At 38.8% G+C, this 18157-nt stretch overlaps 2 protein-coding genes across 2 annotated transcripts in view; one reads left to right on the plus strand and one right to left on the minus strand.

Annotated features, from left to right (window-relative positions):
* Positions 1-652: 652 nt before the first annotated feature.
* lypla1 (lysophospholipase 1) lies at positions 653-5214 on the plus strand. The gene is made up of 9 exons (XM_062441504.1): positions 653-1002; positions 1141-1172; positions 2663-2728; positions 2824-2871; positions 2967-3037; positions 3149-3222; positions 4154-4255; positions 4514-4690; positions 4777-5214. The coding sequence occupies exons 1-9, from the start codon at positions 934-936 to the stop codon at positions 4834-4836; spliced, it is 699 nt and encodes a 232-aa protein (XP_062297488.1). The 5' UTR covers positions 653-933; the 3' UTR covers positions 4837-5214.
* Positions 5215-6497: 1283 nt separating this feature from the next.
* LOC134002128 (uncharacterized) overlaps positions 6498-18157 on the minus strand; it is an 18214-nt gene continuing 6554 nt past the window's right edge. The window contains 7 exon segments of the mRNA XM_062441410.1: positions 6498-6686; positions 9274-9508; positions 9619-9702; positions 13392-13552; positions 14774-14860; positions 14862-14955; positions 17864-17923. Coding sequence (XP_062297394.1) covers positions 6498-6686; positions 9274-9508; positions 9619-9702; positions 13392-13552; positions 14774-14860; positions 14862-14955; positions 17864-17923 — 910 coding nt within the window.

Raw genomic sequence — 18157 nt, forward strand, 5'->3', positions numbered from 1 at the left:
CATCTGAAGTCAGACCTTTAAGATTTTGCTCAGGAGGGTTTTTTCCTCATTTTTTAATATTTAACATATTACTGAATACATATATTGCTGTTTTTAATTCTTTGAAATCAATATTTTTTTTTATATATTTAGTAAATAAATCACGACATGGGCTTATTTGGAGCACACATGGGCTTAAATGGAGTCACAGTACCAATTAAACCCACTTTATTCATCAAATATCTTTATTTTATATTCCAAAATCTACATGAACTAATGAATACATTTTCAAATGAGAGATAAATGTTGCTTTATAACAAATGATCTCCCTTATAAATCATGTCAGTATCCATGAAAAACAGCTGAATTTAGATTTTAGTTAAAAACATTGGTTAGAAAATTAGAAAAGTAATGAAATGTAATAAGTTACATGACTTTGATGAAGTAATTGAAATAGTTACGTCACCTATTGCATGTTAAACAGAGTAACTAGTAATCTGTAACCCAGTTAAATTAGCTGTCCTCATTTTAGAGGTGCTTTGCTGTCATTGTTGAGGATTTAGCGTGACAGCCTTGATTGACAGCTCACTGAACCAATCACCGCTCTGTTCTTCTAACCCTCCTTTACTGACAGCCAATCACGTGACGAGGGGCGGGACTTACGAGCGTGTCGTTGATGGCTGAGCACACTGATAGCTTTTAGTGTGTCTCCTTTTTTTTTTAAGACACAAAATTCAACTTTCTAAAGCCACCAGCGTTATTACAACTCTGTGACAGCTTTGACCAACATCTTCGGTCAACATCTGGACCTACATCTGTTTTGTATTTGACAACCAGAGTCCAGACAGATTGTGTGTGTGTGTGCGTGTGTGTGTTTGTGTGTGTGTGTGTGTGTAGGGGAGCTAACACAGGAGCTAACTTCACCCTGCAATACACCAGCTGCCTCAGCACTGTATGTGTGGCAATAACATGTCAGCGCCTTTACCTGCCATTGTGCCTGCTGCCAGGAAAGCCACTGCGGCGGTGAGTTAAAGCCAGAAACAACACTAGTTTAAAAAAACACTGCTTTCAGTGATAACAGCTGTGCAAAAACACTGCATACCTATACATCAGCCTGCACCTGCCTTATGAAAATGATGTTGTTTTTGTTGTTGTTTACAGGTGATATTCCTGCATGGCCTTGGTGATACTGGGTATGTGAACAGGACTTTTTTTAATCTCTAGTGTTTATTGTTATTGGATAGTATACTCAAGTACTAAAGTATCATTTTTTAGGTATTTGTACTTGAGTTCAGTGTCTCATTTTGATACCACTACCACTACATTATGTTTATATAGTGTCATTTTTACTCCACTACATGTATTTGACAGCTTTAGTTACTATTCAGATGATTTGACACAATGGATAATATAACAAGCTTTTAAAATACAACACATTTTTGACTTCTTACAAAAAGCAGTGTGTAGTCGGGCTCATATTTCAGATGTCTATGAGTTGTTGTTTTTTAAATCTCCTCTGGTGCTGGACAGTAATTAAGTGTTTTTACTTAAATACTGAAGTGTAATTTTTAGGTACTTTTCCATTTGATATTACTACCACTACATTTCCGAGGGAAATATTGTACTTTCTACTCCACTATGTTTATTTGACAGCTTTAATTACTATTCAGATGATTTGACACAATGGATAATATAACAAGCTTTTAAAATACAACACATTGTTAAAGATGAAACCAAAAAGCAGTGTGTAGTCGGCTCACATTTCAGATGTCTATGAGTTGTTAACAGCTCCACCAAATACTGATTTTTCCCTCTAAACTTCTCACATGGTTTCATTTCAATAAATGTTCAAATGATCCAATATTTCAGCAAAAATAAACTTCTTCTTTCCTCTCCATTAATCATCTCACCACCCCTCACATCTATCTGCTGACCCTTTGGAGGGTCCCCACCCCTAGGTTGGGAACCACTGGACTAAACTAGCTAACTGTATATAAAGTAGTGTAAACTAGCTCCACCTCCAGCAGCTACAACAGTAACATGCTGCTCTAACACTGATGCTTCACTATTAATAATCTAATGATGTCATAATAATAATATATCAGTCAGAGGACCAAACCACTACTTTTACTGTAATACTGCATACTACATCACTCATAATACTGCAGTACTTTTACTGTAATACTGCATACTACATCGCTCATAATACTGCAGTACTTTTACTGTAATACTGCATACTACATCACTCATAATACTGCAGTACTTTTACTGTAATACTGCATACTACATCACTCATAATACTGCAGTACTTTTACTGTAATACTGCATACTACATCGCTCATAATACTGCAGTACTTTTACTGTAATACTGCATACTACATCACTCATAATACTGCAGTACTTTTACTGTAATACTGCATACTACATCGCTCATAATACTGCAGTACTTTTACTGTAATACTGCATACTACATCACTCATAATACTGCAGTACTTTTACTATAGTAGGATCTTTCATGCAGGACTTTTACTTATAATTGAGTGTTTTCACATTGTTTGTATTGGTACTTTTATTACTTAAACCATCTGAATACTTTATTCCATCACTGCTTATTAGTTTCTTGTCACTCACAGAGTCAAATTTACTTAAGGTGGTATAATTTTTGTCCAATATGACACGACAGGCACGGCTGGGCAGAGGCCTTCGCAGGAATCAGGATACCACATGTGAAGTATATCTGTCCACATGCGTAAGTACTGTAACTTCACACAGGGTGTCTGCAAGTCTTGAAAAAGTCTTAAAAACTATGAAAGCAGTCTAATAACCTGTGTTCAATGTTTGCAGTCCCACCATGCCCGTTTCCATAAACATGAGAATGTCGATGCCTTCCTGGTAAGTGTCACACTCTCTGAGCATGCTTTGAATCAACGCCATCGGATTATCACATTCACACCGGGTCTCACATTTGCTTTCTTTTCTCTCTCTAGGTTTGACATCTACGGGCTGAGTCCAGACGCAGATGAAGATGTGACGGGTATTAAAAGAGCATCGGAGAACAGTACGTCTCACAGATTTATTGACACTGTGCACTTGTGGCAGGAGTGTGCAGCTGTTTTGTTCCAGCTGCATAAATCAGAGTTGACTGTGAGCGTTTTTGATTTCTCCACAGTTAAAGCCTTGATAGACCAAGAAGTGAGGAATGGCATACCTTCGCACAGAATCATGCTGGGTGGATTTTCACAGGTAGGTGTGGCATGTAAGCAGAGGATGCATTACATAACACTGTTTTTACTCTGATTCACTGCTCATATAGGCTACGTAATGTATTGAAATAGCCAAATCCAAATTATGCACATGCACACAGAAGCACTTTCCCAAAAATAGATACGCAAACACTTAAAAAACATGACTTGCTGAGGTAATTAAATGCTCCAAAACACAGATTAACTACAGCATTCATTATTGAAACTGCTATTTTAGACATTTTAACAGGGATCACAGTGTCGTACACCGATAAATAATGAGTGCAAGTATTCATGAGCGCATAAAATTGAATCAACTTCTATTACAAAACTATGTAGGTCATATTTTTCTATTAATAGTCGGCGCTCAAATCTGCAAAAAAAAATGTGTCGGAGGCAGCTGAAGAAAGGACAAAAAAGCCTCTCTCGTTCTGGAGCTGCAAAAAATGAATTATATCAGTTCACACCTTTCTTACATTGTTTAAATGCACATGAATCAAACACAATTAAATAAGTGGAATTACAAAGGTAGGCAGGGATCGCATGAGTCGATATATACTATTAATCACAAGATCAATACTAATGTGAGAACTTGAGATATTTGTGATTGAAGAAATGAATTGGTGGTACTGTGTAGTGAATTTCCAGCTCTTCTGTTTACACACAATGATCTACTGCTACTATACTGCAGTACAATAAAGCTGCATGTGAGTATTTGACATGTGTAAAAGATCAAATCTCACATTAGTTGAGGAGAATTTTAGTCAACAAACAAACAACATGTTGTTTTCTTAATGCTGTATTGATCTGGTATTACCTCCGATCTTTGCTGTTATGCTGCTGATTCTTTCCATGGTTGTAGTCTCTGTTAATAATAGCTATAGTTCATGTGACAACGATTATTTTTATAAGCTCTAGTTTGATCTTTCCAGGGTGGAGCGTTGTCGCTCTACACGGCTCTGACCAGCCAGCAGAAGCTCGCCGGAGTGGTCGCTCTAAGCTGCTGGCTTCCTCTCCGCAACTCCTTCCCTCAGGTAAAAAGTGACCAAGTTGACCAATCAGTGCCACCGCTACTCAGATTTTTAGTGCCTTAAATAAACTTAATGATGCTCCTGGAAAAACAAACCCACATTTTTTTAACTGCCTAAAAAATTACACTAAATTTCATGAATGTTTGTTACATTCTGAAATACTTTAATTGACTTACGGTTTAAGCATATCCCACCACAGCGGAGTCATAATCGGTCATAATCTAATCTAATAAGTATAATCCTAATCTCTTCTATTCTCAGGCATCTGCCACGAGTGCTAACAAGGACATGCACGTCCTGCAGTGCCACGGGGATGCCGACCCCCTGGTCCCCTTTTTATTTGGCAGCCAGACGGCAGAGAAGATGAAAAGCCTCATCACTCCTTCCAACATCACCTTCAAGTCGTATCGGGGTTTACCTCACAGCGCCTGTCCAGAGGTCAGTGTGGGAAAAGCTACAACAACTGGATCTCCGGTGGTTCTGTTTTTTTAAATAAATGTTTGATTCACGTTGTATCTCTGCAGGAAATGGTTGACGTCAAACGTTTCATAGAGAAGCAGCTTCCTGCCATCAGCGACGAATGAACTCGGGAATGGCCGCACAACCCGCACAGTACCATCCGAGTCCTGTGGGCATGACTCCAATGAGACTCTTTGGACTTCGAGGAACCACTGACTTACTTGACAATAAAAGAAAAAAACCCCACGCTGCTACTCATAGAGCCAGACAGGACTGGGGCTGCTACACGTCAGCCCGGGAGAGGCACAACGATGCTGCATCCTGACCTGGAGCCACACACGACCCTCAGTGTTACAGTAGAGTAACATTAGTTGCTTGATTGTAAAGCTGTTTACCGTTGAGAAAAAGCCATTTCCTGCAGGAATCGTATTGTATTGGAATAACTAGGGCTATATTTTATGGTTTAATAACAATTATCTCACAATAAATGGCCTGTTGTTAAATGTTTTCTATTAATTTAGCCTATCTGTAGTAGTGCAGAAACAACTTTATTGGTCGATTTAATCATCTTGATTTATTGAGGTATTTATGAAGCAAAAAAACTAAAAAATAACGCGTAATATTTGCTGCTTACAGCGTCTCAAATGTAAAGATTTGCTCCTTTTCTCTGTTTAATATTATGTTAGACAAAAAAAGTGATTTAAACATTTCATCTAACACTTTAGGACCTTGTGATAAATGTTTTTAACCTCTTATAAACTTAAAATTTAGTTGAAATTGAACCACCATCATCATAATGGCTATATTCAGCCCTAATATTTGATTAATTATACAAATGTTAAAATAAAGCATTTGAAAACAAAGCACAAAAAATGCAATTAAATGCATGATATTAGCAGCTCAATTTACCATTCATATGTGAAGCATTTCTAATCATGTATAAAACCATAAGAAAGGAATAATCTGTGAATGTCAACGACACACAACAGCGAAAACAACATACGATTGTGCTTTATTTTTAATCTGTGAGAATTCAAATAGCTATTTCACACAAATTCCTTTTTTTTTTAAATACACAAATATATCAGTGGTCTAGGTCATGTTTTCATTTTTATTTTTCCCTGTTTTTGTTTTTTGTTTTGTTGTTGTTATTGTTTAAATTAAATATAATATGACTCATATCACAGTATTGAAACACACAGACAAGATCTATTTTCAGGTATCAGCTCATCGAGTTGTAAAATCTTGATCTTTGAGAAGAGCCGAAGAGCTGAAAAGCACCAACATGTGAAGTCAATGTCGCACCATTCGTGTTAGACCACAGGTGCTAAGTGTAGAAGATCTTATACCAAGGCACTTTCCTTTTTTGTCTGAAGTTACCACTAAAATAAAACGTACTAGTTTCTACAAGAACTGAATATGCATTAAGGCTCACAATACACCTAAATACAAATGCAGTGCTCATAGATACATGCTTTCCCTCATTGAACAAGGTAGAAAAGTGCAATGTCAAGCGCTAGGGAGTATATAAAAATATAGATATGTTTTTGAACAAGTAACTGATGCCGGACATATAGCATTTGTTCTTGCTTGCTCCAAGGAGTTGGTGAGCTAATTGTGGGTAAATAAACAGCAATTAGAGCTGGATAAGTAGTGTTCATTCTCCTGTCCTGTCTTGTCTTTCTCTAAATAGCAGGACTCTCCAATAGGAACACAAAAAAAACTCCTTTCGGGTGGGACGCATGCGCCAGTTTTAGCTAAAAGTGTGTGGCAGTGGTGTTTGAGTCTATGGCTCAGGGGGCGGCTCCTCCAGGCTCTTGAGCAGATCCGCGTACGCAGTGGAGTTTATGTAGCGAGGGTACGAGTCTCTCTGCATCAGCGTGTAGATCTGCTGCTGAGCGTCGTCGAACGTGTGCGAGGTCGGCTCCAGCATGTTGCGGTTGATCACGTCTCGGACGCGGGAGTCCAAACTAACCTGGAGGACGAAAACAGAAAAAAATGAAGCTGTAGATGTAGATTTAAACACAAAACAAAAGTCAATTGGCTGCAGTGACAATAAATGAATGAATCCAGTCATTTCTCAAGCAAAGAGGCCAAATATTCACAGATTCCTGCTTTTTATGAGAGGATTTGTTGCTGTATTCATATTGATATTGATCAGCCACAACATTAAAACCACCTGCAATCAAAACAGCTCTGACTCGTCAATGCACGGAGTCCACAAGACCTCTGAAGGTGTCTTCTGGTATCTGACACCAAGACATTAGCAGCAGATAAGTCCTGTAAGTTGCAAAGTGGGGTCTCCACGAATTTGACTCATTTTTCCAGCAGATGTAACAGGTCCCAAATCGGATTGGAAGCTGAGGCAACACATTGAACCTCTTTGTCATGTTCCTCAAACCTTTTCTGAACCATTTTTGTAGTTTGGCAGGGTGCGTTATCCTGCTGAAAGAGGCCATCAGGGAGTATTGGTGCTATGGAGGGATGCACTTGGTCTGTAACAATGTTTAGGTAGGTGGTATGTATCAAACTCTCCATTAGAGCTGGGTATTGGTACTAAATACCTTTAAGGTACTGACTGAAATAAATCGATACCAAGTAGTATCGAAATGGCTCCTGTCGAACAATACCTGCAATCGATCCTTTTTGCACACAGAGCTATAAAATATGACTATTTGTATGGACTTTCAAAATGCATTTGTCTAAAAATGTAATCATTTAGATGTGGAGGAGTGGTGGTGTTTTATGCAATGTAATGATAGGTATCGAATGAAGTACTCAGTTGGTATTGGTATCACTGTAATGGTACTTGGATTGGTACTGGTATCTTAATTTTTTAAATGATACCCAGCCCTAATCTCCATGAATACCAGGACCCAATATAAAGAAAAGGTGATTCATCAGACCAGACCACCTTCTTCCACTGCTCCATGGTCCAGTTCTGACACTCTCAGGCCCATTGTAGGTACTTAAGGTGGTAGACAGTAGCAGTCAGCATGAGCACTCTGATGCACTGCATGCTCTGATACCTGTCTATCAGAGCCAGCATTAACTTCTTCAGCAGTTTGTGCTACAGGAGCTCTTCTGTGGGATCAAATCAGACGAGCTATCACATCAATGAGCATCAGGCACCCATGACCCTGTTACTAGTTCATTGGTTGTCTTTCCTTGGACCACTTTTGGTAGGTACTGACTGCTGCATACCAGGAGTACCCCATGTTTTGGAGATGCCATCACAATTTAACCCTTTTCAAAGTCTCTCAGATCCTTATGCTTGCCTGTTTTTCCTGCTTCCAACACATCAACCTCAAGAACTGACTGTTCAGCTGCTGCCTGATACATCCAACTCCCTGACAGGTGTCATTGTCACAAGATAATCAATGTTTTTCACTTCACCTGTCAGTGGTTTTCATGTTGGGGCTTGAATTGGTGAATATAATGTGTTAAACCTGCATTGACCGATTTATTTTGTCCACTTGGGGGCAGCGGATATAAGCTGGGAGCACAACACTGACCAGCATTGCCAGAAGTATAGTAATTATTGAATTCATACAAAAATGTTGCCCTCTATACAATATAAGATCAATAATGCCATTAATAGTCCCATAATGTATGAAATTTTAATAATTTTGTGGCACTTAGGTACCGGTCAACCAGTATGTGCCAAGTCCCACAAGTTGCATCAATTGCTGCCTTCCAGTGTTGTAGGAAATTAGAGGCTCACATCTACAGCACAGAGGACAGACACAATAAATTGGACAGTAGTTTGATGTCTAGAGCAACATCTAAACATCACAATGTCTAAATAGCTTCTAACATGCATGTGTTTATCTGATATGCCTTCTTTGATAACATATTTTATAGAGTGATTTAGAAATGCTTTTTGAGTGATACTTGTGTCTCTGAATGCAGCATGTGTTTGCAGCCAGCATAGACAGCAGCAGCAGACTGTGCTGAAATTACACATTTACAATCTGATTTGTTCTCTTGGTCATTATGTGTATGATTATTTCCTCAAAATATAATAATAAGCCTCTGGTATGATCTTTGAATATTTCCCTTCTAGCAATATGCGGACACTGATGTATCCTTTTAAGTTATAGCAAACCTTTAAGCAAAAAGTTGCAACATATTCTCTCTCTTTTAGCTCTGTTTTTGCTCTCCACCAGCTCCTGAGGGAAATATCGGCCTCTTACGCTGCTAAATGCTCCACTATGTTCACCTACTATTCGCTAATTGGGCTGGAAGTTGCATTGTTCTCTGGGAAATTATGATGGGTGTATTTAATTTATTTTCTGACATTTTATAGACAGAACAACTGGTTAATCAAGAAAATGCTCAACCGATTGATAGTTACTTGTTGCTATATGATTATGTTCACTAAAATGATTCTATAGACAATTGAAAGTGTTAAAATGTATATAAGATATCAGATAAAACCAGAAAATTCCCATCACAATCTCCCAAGTCAGAGCCACAGTCCAAAAACCCAAAGATCAGTTTGACTATTTCAGCACTATAAATGTTGCATCGCTTTGCACGAAATAGCCTTGGAGTCTCACCTCTTTAGGGGAAAGGATTGAAATGAAGTCCTCGTATATTTGACGAACTTTCTCTTCCACCACAGTCTTGTTTGTCTCCTTTTTAAGCTCCTCGCAGGCCAGCCAGAACATCATGTTCTCCTCGCTGAACTCTGTCCGCAGGAACTGCCTGAAGCAGCTGCGCCCGGCTGCACTTTTCATCACCTTTTCAAATGAAATTGTCCAGGAGCGTGCGTCTTCCTCAGTGGGCTTGGGGCTTCAAGAAAAGGAGTAGAGACCTTAGTTGATGTATTGGTTTGTGCAGTGACTCTCTCAATAATGCCTCAACATATATATATGTAAGGTGAAATCAGTAGCCTTTCTTACCTTTCTTCACAACTAGTGATTTCCTCTGTTCTGCGCTCAAAAGTGGATCTCTGTATTGTTTCGTCTTCACTCCTAACAGTCAAACTGAAAGACAAATAAAAAGCAGATCATTGTATTCGTCAGGTTATTTAAAGTCGCTTGTCATCCGTGTGTGATTTTGCTAGCAGTCAAACATTTAAAATAGCTCTGAAGTCCTTTCATGTCAACCTTTTGTTCTAAATATAAGGTTTGTAGTTGGTTCGAATGTGAAATAGCACCTGCAAAGGTGCCAGGAGTATGTGGACAGCCCAACATTACACCCAAATGTGATTGCGTATTGGGTATTAATCTGCTATTATAACAGCCTCCACTCTTTTGGGAAGGAAGCTCATTAATGAGGTTGGTGCTGAAGTCTGATGATAAGACCTGGTTCACAGGCGGCGCTCCAGGTTCATCCCAAACACAATTTCTTTATGGGCCTTGCTTTGTGCATAAGGGTGTGGATGGACATATTGAAAAAAGTCCATCCCCAAACTGCTGAAGGCAAACATTGCAAGAACACTGCCTAGAAGAGTGATCCTGGTTGGGAAGCCCCAAGACAAATCTAGTAATCCTCCAGTTGAGACAATCAGAGAAGGAAAAATCACTCCTTAAGTGGTGAAAAACCAAAAGATTAGAACTGCTAATTTAAAATATGATTGCATAATGTAGCATGAAGATTTCTTTAACCCTTTACATAGTGCTCATATTCTGACTCATAATTAGTCTCTACACCAATCCACATTCATAAATACCCAACCAGTCAGAACACAACAACATGTTTTAATACTGATTTTTGATTTTGTGTAATAAACACAGGTCAAAATTGTACATTTGCATATATAAAAATGTGTTAATCAGCTCCACAAAAAACTTTAAAAGTGCATTTTATTTCCATTTTTGTATACTATGGTTCACATTAGGAAAAGTCCTGCTAAAATAAATATGTATAGGGTGTTTTTACAGCTCTCAAATGTAAAAATTGATCAAATTTGACCCTGAACAGTATGTAAAGGGTTAATTGAACTAAAGAGACTGACCCGAATCATAAAACCAGCCCCAGACCAAAAGTACAACAAGGGAGTGCTAATATTTCTGGCCATATAGTTATTGTAAAAACCTAATTAACAACATTACATTTTATTTATCTTATATCAACTACAGTCCAACAGTTGACACAGATTTTTTTTATACTATACCTAAGCCGAGGCCCTGTATGTTGTTTTCAACATTTCAAACCGAACACCTCTAGCAAATTCAGATGGTCTACTGGGAATGTTGGGAATGAGTGTCAACTGTCCGCATCATCCTGGTGTGATCACCTGTACATAACACCTGATGTAGCAGCTGGCTGTGGACTAATTGGCTGAGGCGACGGTCCACTGTGAGCCGTCCCATCTGGGAATGTGGCTGTTGTAGCAGTGCAACAATTAATATAGATGTAGAGACAAAACGTATTATTCATCCCTGGTGGAGTGAATTAACATGCTCTGCACACGGCAGGCTGGCGGTCCGTAGAGAAAACTCAAGTAAATGGTTCATAATTCCAAAACAGATTAACACCCCCCGAGGCCTCCGTCCAATGAGATCCGGTGTGGGTTACAGGGCCGTAGTGTTTCTGTTTTTCTGGGATGATGCTCTAGGCAGTGGTGTTGTAGAGAGGATGACAGGATGGAGGCTAAAGAAAGTCTAACACCTGCTTAAACTGCTACTACCTACTAGGGCTGGGTATCGTTTAAAAGGTTACGATACTAGTACCAATTAGGGCTGGGCAATATATTGATATTATATCGATATCGTGATATGAGACAAGATATCGTCTTAGATTTTGGATATCGTAATATTTCGATATGTCACCAGAGTTGTCTTTTCCTGGTTTTAAAGCTGCATTACAGTAAAATATGTAATTTTCTGAACTTACCAGACTGTTTATAGCTGTTCTGTTTTGTACCTTTTACCCACTTTGTCATTATATCCACATTACTGATGATTATTTATCAAACATTTCATTGTGTAAATATTTAGTGAAAGCACCAACAGCCATCTCTACAATATTGTTGCAATTGAGGTATTTGGTCTAAAATATCGGGATATTTGATTTTGTCCATATCGCTCAGCCCTAGTACCAATCCAAGCCTGAGCCACACTTTAGAGCGTTTAGGTGGCATCTTGGCTGCTGAACTGCTAAGCATGTTAACTCAGATTCACCACGACTTCACCACCACAGATGGGTTGTAGCTGCTGTGGCAGTGGACCAATCACGCCCCGTTAAATCGAAGATGCTTGCGTTGATTGGCCAACATGTGTATTTAAATTAGTTTACTTTTTTATGATGACAGTTTAAGATTGGGAATTTAATTGGGGAAGAAGCAGGACAAGATATATTATACCACTGCACACAACAAGATTTGTTTTTATAGATTTGCATTAGCCATCAAAAATAAGAAAGAGACAGTGTGTTGTCAGGAGTATAATGAAAACATATTGGATATCTGCAATGTTTAAGACATCAAAACCTGCATATTTATGGTTGCATGTCCAATCCAGTCATATAGGCGTTGACATTGACCACTACTATTAAACTACGGGTTATCTTTTGTCTGGAAAATACAAAAATATTCACATTTGAGACGCCATATTTCTTAAAAAATGACTTGACTGTTGTATGGTTGCAAATTAATTTCCTAATTGATGAATCGACTAACTGTTTCAGCTTTACTAAGGAGGACTTATTTTACACCTCTCAGGTTTTCAAACAGGTTTTACACTTTGTCAGAACTATGATGCAGCAACTGTGAAATCTGAGATAAATCAGAGGAAGTATCTTTATACAGTTGAGTTAACGAGCGGAAATACGGACAAGTCCGGGAAAATATTATCCTAAAATCCCGTCAGTAGGATTCTAGCACTCTGCTGCCACCCAGTGTCTACGATTAACTGGTGCAGCCTCCTCCTTTACCGCTGCATCTGCAACATCGTGACATCATGGCAGTAAAGCAACAAAATTAACAACATACAATAATGCTCATTAAGTTTAGTCATGACAGCAAATGAAGGATAATTCGATAAGGGAGGGATGAATGGATGACAGCAAGTTAGCATCCAAGACCATAATTTTAACCTAGACTGCAGTAAATCTGAATGAGGAGATATTCAAAAAGCTATGAAAGACAGTAAATAGGCGTTATATGTCCACCACTCTTCCTCTCGGGTGCCTCAGACCACATATTTCCCATCACCGTTATTTAAATTATCGAGCTGAAATACGGACTGCAACTATATTGTGATCGGAGGAAACATTATCCTAAAATTCTGCCAGTAGGATTCAAGCACTCTGCTGCCACCTAGTGTCTACAGTTGACTAGTGCAGCCTCCTCTTTTACCTCCGCAGAAGAATCATGGTATCGCAGTGGTAAAGCAGACAAATGAAATGAGTAACATCTGTATGCGTGCTTCCTAAAGATGTCATGAACAACGTACAATAATGCTGATTAGATTTAGTCATGATAGTAAATGAAGGATAATTCGATAAGGGATGGATGGATGGATGACAGCAAGTTAGCACCGAAAAACTGCAATTTTAACCTACACTGCAGTAAATCTGAATGAGGAGATATTCAGAAGGCTATGAAACACAGTAAACAGGCCTTATATGTCCACTCCCCCCCTCCTCCTCTCGGGTGCCTCAGACCACACATTTCCCATCATCGGCCCTGCTCTGCATGAGTGGGAGGCAGCGTAATAGTGTTTATTACCAGGAGCAGCTACAGCAGCAGCACCAGCAGAAGCAGCAGGCGTTTGAGGCGTTGGTGGGGGTGTTTCCCATGCTGTGGCGCGCTTGGAGGACACTGGCAGCTGCTTCCTGATGAACCTGCATCTGTCTCTTACGCATCTCCACCCGCTCCGAGCCCATGGACTGCAGAAGAGAGTGAGAAGAGAGTGAGAAGAGAGAGAGAGAGAGAGAGAGAGAGAGAGAGAGAGAGAGAGAGAGAGAGAGAGAGAGAGAGAGAGAGAGATGGGATATGAGCATAGTGAGAGTGAGAGTGAGAGTTGGCTGACTGGGGAAGGATTATTACTGCATCACACACACACACACACACACACACACACACAGGCACAGATCACAGATCACAGTCCAAGAAATCACAAGACATTAAAGATCCAACAGGCCTGCATCACTGGAAGAGGTTGGATCAAACTTGATTGATAAAGCAATAAAACCACCAATCAAAACCTGATGCTTTATATTATATTTTTTACCACATTTAAACTACAGTTTCTGAGGCGTGGAGACCATATCTTGAGGAATGCACGACCACTTCATGATCATGACGTGTGGGGTCAACTTCTGTGCCATGCAATCTCAATAATCCACATTTCTGATCATCAAGATTAAACATATATCTTTAAAAAAAAAAAAAAAAATTTAAAAATTAAAAAGGCCTTAAGTGCCTTTAAAGCGCCACATATCTCAACAGAAACAACCTGAGGAGGAAAAGGGAAACGTCCTACCGGTTTGTTGAATCAATCTGAAATGTAACAAAACCAAAATGTGATCAGCAACAACCCTCCTCCTCCTCTTCCTCCTCCTCCTCTCTTCATCCCTCTCTCTCTTTCTCTCTCGCTTTCTATGAGGGATGAGTGGTAATGACAGCGACTAGGCGTCTCTTGGACCGCAGCAATCGCATCCATCAGTCACATCCTTCGGGAGGATGAAACCCACATGATGGTCGATTTGAGAAAGCAAACAGCCTGAAGCGAGCTGCAGACTGTGTGCAGCTATTTATAGAAATATAATGAAATTATTTGATCAGAAAAGCTGATAATTTACAGGATACAGGTTTTTTTTCCTCCCCCTCTTCATCCTCTATGAATGCAAAGATCTGCACATATTTACGCAATTTGACCATCGATGTTGTAATTTTAGAGCTAGAAACAACATGCACGATTCGTGAATTGTTGAATATCCATATAATAAAGATGCTCCAGCTTCACAGCATCCTGCATTTCATCCGCCTCCTTCCCCCAAAGAGAAACACAAACAAGCGGGTTATATTATCCCCCTGCACGCGGCCTACTACACTCTTTTAATGCACAAGAAAAAAATCAATTATTTACAAAAAAAACGTGTACTCACTGTGTCACCATGAATGCCAGAATACAGGTGATCTTTCTTTTCTTTTTCTTTTTTTTTTTTTGGGGCTCGATCACATCCGTCTGCCTCGACTTGACACAAACCAGTCGGGGTTTCCTCCGCGCGCATGCGTTTCCTGCAAGTGTGAAAAGATTTCTCTCTCTGCGTCCATATACACACACTCACTGCCAGGAAACACTGCGCGCTGTTTTTGTTACACTGCTGGTTTCTTCAGAACGAGACTGAAGCTGCCAGGCGATTGCACGAGACCCATTACAATAAATAACATGTTGGTTTATATTCCTGATAAGTGATTATTACAGTAGGTGTGTTTGTGGATAAGCTGCTGCTGTCTTTAAACTTTCTTGTGCACCATTTCTAGTGAATCAATTATTATAAAATTAACCCTTTGTAGGTCACTCCAAGAAAGTGCTATTTAAATAATCTTTTTTTTTGGTTGCTTTTCCTACCTCTTTGAGGTCATGACAACATAAAACATAGATTTTTTTTTCTCATTGACTCTAAATGTTATGTTTACAGACCTAATTCAGACTTAACTTGTTTAAAACTTTTTAAAAAACACATTAGAAACTCAACTTAAAAAATGTCTCCAGCAGGAATCTCTTATATCAGCAGTGATTTGGGTTATTCTTCATTTATACACTATAGCACAACCTGTAACTATAGCAACCATAACACAATCTGATGGTCTGTCTCTGCATTACATACCTCATACAAGTGGTAAAGATTGCCCCAAAAAAGTTAAATGGGTTAAATAGATTTTAGTTTTTGACCAGATATCATGACACAAAATGACCTACAAAGGGTTAACTATATTGTATTTTTATTTTACCACTAAAATACCATCAATATCATGCATTAAAATGTAGGAAATACAAGCTGATTCTGCAACACTTGTCAAGCTGCTATGTAAAAAAAAAAAAAGACACATTCCCTTTACGCACCAGTAGATGTGAAAAAGCTCTCTGAATAATTCAATCAAACATCTGGAAACCTCTAATTCCCCCAGCATCTGCAACTTCACCTCCTCCTCCCTTAAATAAGAGACAGACACAGAGGGTTTGTCCACCAGAGGGCAGTAGTGATCCATCCAAACACGTGCATCCAGGCTTCTTTTGGGGGTTTTTTTTAAGGAGGAGGATGTGGAGAGAAAAGCAAGTTAAGACTAAAACTTGATTAACCGAACAGAGATTCTTCAAACTGAATTATAAGCAGAACACATGACTCATGTGTGTAGAGATGAGCTAGTTGATTGAGTTCATTAAGAAGGGGGGGGGGGGGGGGCTTCAGGATTTAATGAACTCCACCCTTTTTTACAAATGTCCTGTTTAATATTTTAACATATAAATAAGTACTCAAGTGATTTAGCATTGCATTTTCCTAAAATTGGAGGCAGAAAAACTAAAAAAAAGGAGGGTTAAAGGTTGTTTTAAAGCACAAGTCAGATGTGCAAATGAATATTGAAAGAGGTTTTCATTCCTCCTGTTCATACCGATCATTATAAGATCATTTTTAAAGGATCCACAGCCAACCAACCACTGTAAAAATGTACTCCGAAATTCACCTAAAGCTAATTTTAGGCTTCAGTAATTGTAATTTCTAAACTTGCAGTCTAAAAACAATGCAAAAAACTCATTCTTTCTGTGTGTTTGAGCTGCAGTGCAGAGATAGTAACAAAAAAAGAAGGAATTTGGCAGTAAAAAAAACCCCTAAAACTAAAACTTTGGAGGATATCTAATTGATTTGTCTAGGCTCGGATGGCTTTGTAATCCATTTTTTTTTGCACAGATGGAGGCTTCTGGATTTTGACCTCCATCACTCACACTGAAAAGCACATTATGAGAGGATCTCCTAATGGTGAGTATGAACAGGAGGAGTGATTACTGCAAGAAGAACATCCAATGCCAATGTTCATACGAGCACCTGAGACGTTATAATCTATACAGTAGAAGCCATGGTGCATCCTACATTATACATAAATGCAATCCTTTCATTTCAGTCCTCTTCTTTCACCTCCAGGTTGCAAATCAGGTTTTTTAGTTAGTCCAAATCCTAAACCGAGATAACCCTGATGACATAATTGTGACATCAGGTAGGGTTATTTTTTTGAAACTTAGAAAAGCTTCCCTTCAAAAACACAGAAAAACATGCAGGGTGAGTTATTACGCCAAGATGGAGTGACCCTTCAATGATTTATTTAAACATTCAATTATATTTTATGAAGCATGAGCAATGGTTTGACCCTCCTGTAGCACTCGGGTCAATTTAGACACAGGAGGATAACAGGTGTTTCACTAAAAAATAAGGTATACTATCATTTAAATGAGACCCATGAGGGATAATTTCCAAAAATATGTGTAAAACTTGGTAATAAGTTGGAATGAAGTTGACTAAAAAGGTTTAATATAGAATTTGGTTAATTTATATTTAACCATAATGCCTTAATATGTCATGAATTGGAAGTGGAGCAGGTGGAGAACACAACAGGGCTGAAAAAAAGGTCTTTATTTAAACTAAAGCACACAAAAAAAACAGGTTAGACTAAAACAAGATGAGAATTAAACAGATGCAAATCAACACAGAGGATCGAACGGGGACTGAACCCGAAAACCTAAACCTATACAGACACAAGGGTTGATTATAAATAGGACACAGGTGAGTGAAACAAGACACAGGTTAAAAACACATGAGTTAATCAACTAAGGCAGGAAAATACAGGAAGTAAAAACAACCACACACACACACACACACACACACTCACACAATTGCACAGTTGACGAGAAGACGACAAGACGACAATACTAAATCCCTTATTTTTTATCACTGCCAGGCAGCTAAATTTTAGATTTCACCTATATGTCGACTCTTAGTTTGTGCAGTAAGGAGCTGCTGTATTACAGTAGGTTATTTTAATAGTTAACCTTATAGATAGGAGGCTTTTCTTTTCTTTTTGATTATTTAAGCCCTAATTTATTTATTTATTATTATTGGTATTTTACTTTATAACTGTCACTTTATTATGCTGCTGGGACCTGAGTGCAAATGTCGTTCTGTTAATGTGAAAGCATGAACCTTGAACGTTGAACGTTGAACCTTGAACCTTGAACCTTGAACCTTGAACCCTGTTTCCACCTGTTAACACGCACAAGCAGACAGCATTAAAATACGAGTGTAAGCCACCTCAAATACGCATTATGTTCCCATCACTCAAACCACTTGCCGAGGTGGTTTGGGATGCATGTGACCACATATCTTTTGTAGTGTAAATGCTAATGTGTCCTGATGCGTCTCTGACAAGGACATTACAGGAATATACTGTATGTGCGTCAGTGCAGGAACGTGGTGGTTGTTTTGGTAAAAGTGTAG

This window comes from Scomber scombrus, chromosome 20 (genome assembly GCF_963691925.1).
Source record: "Scomber scombrus chromosome 20, fScoSco1.1, whole genome shotgun sequence".
Taxonomy (NCBI): Eukaryota; Metazoa; Chordata; class Actinopteri; order Scombriformes; family Scombridae; genus Scomber; species Scomber scombrus.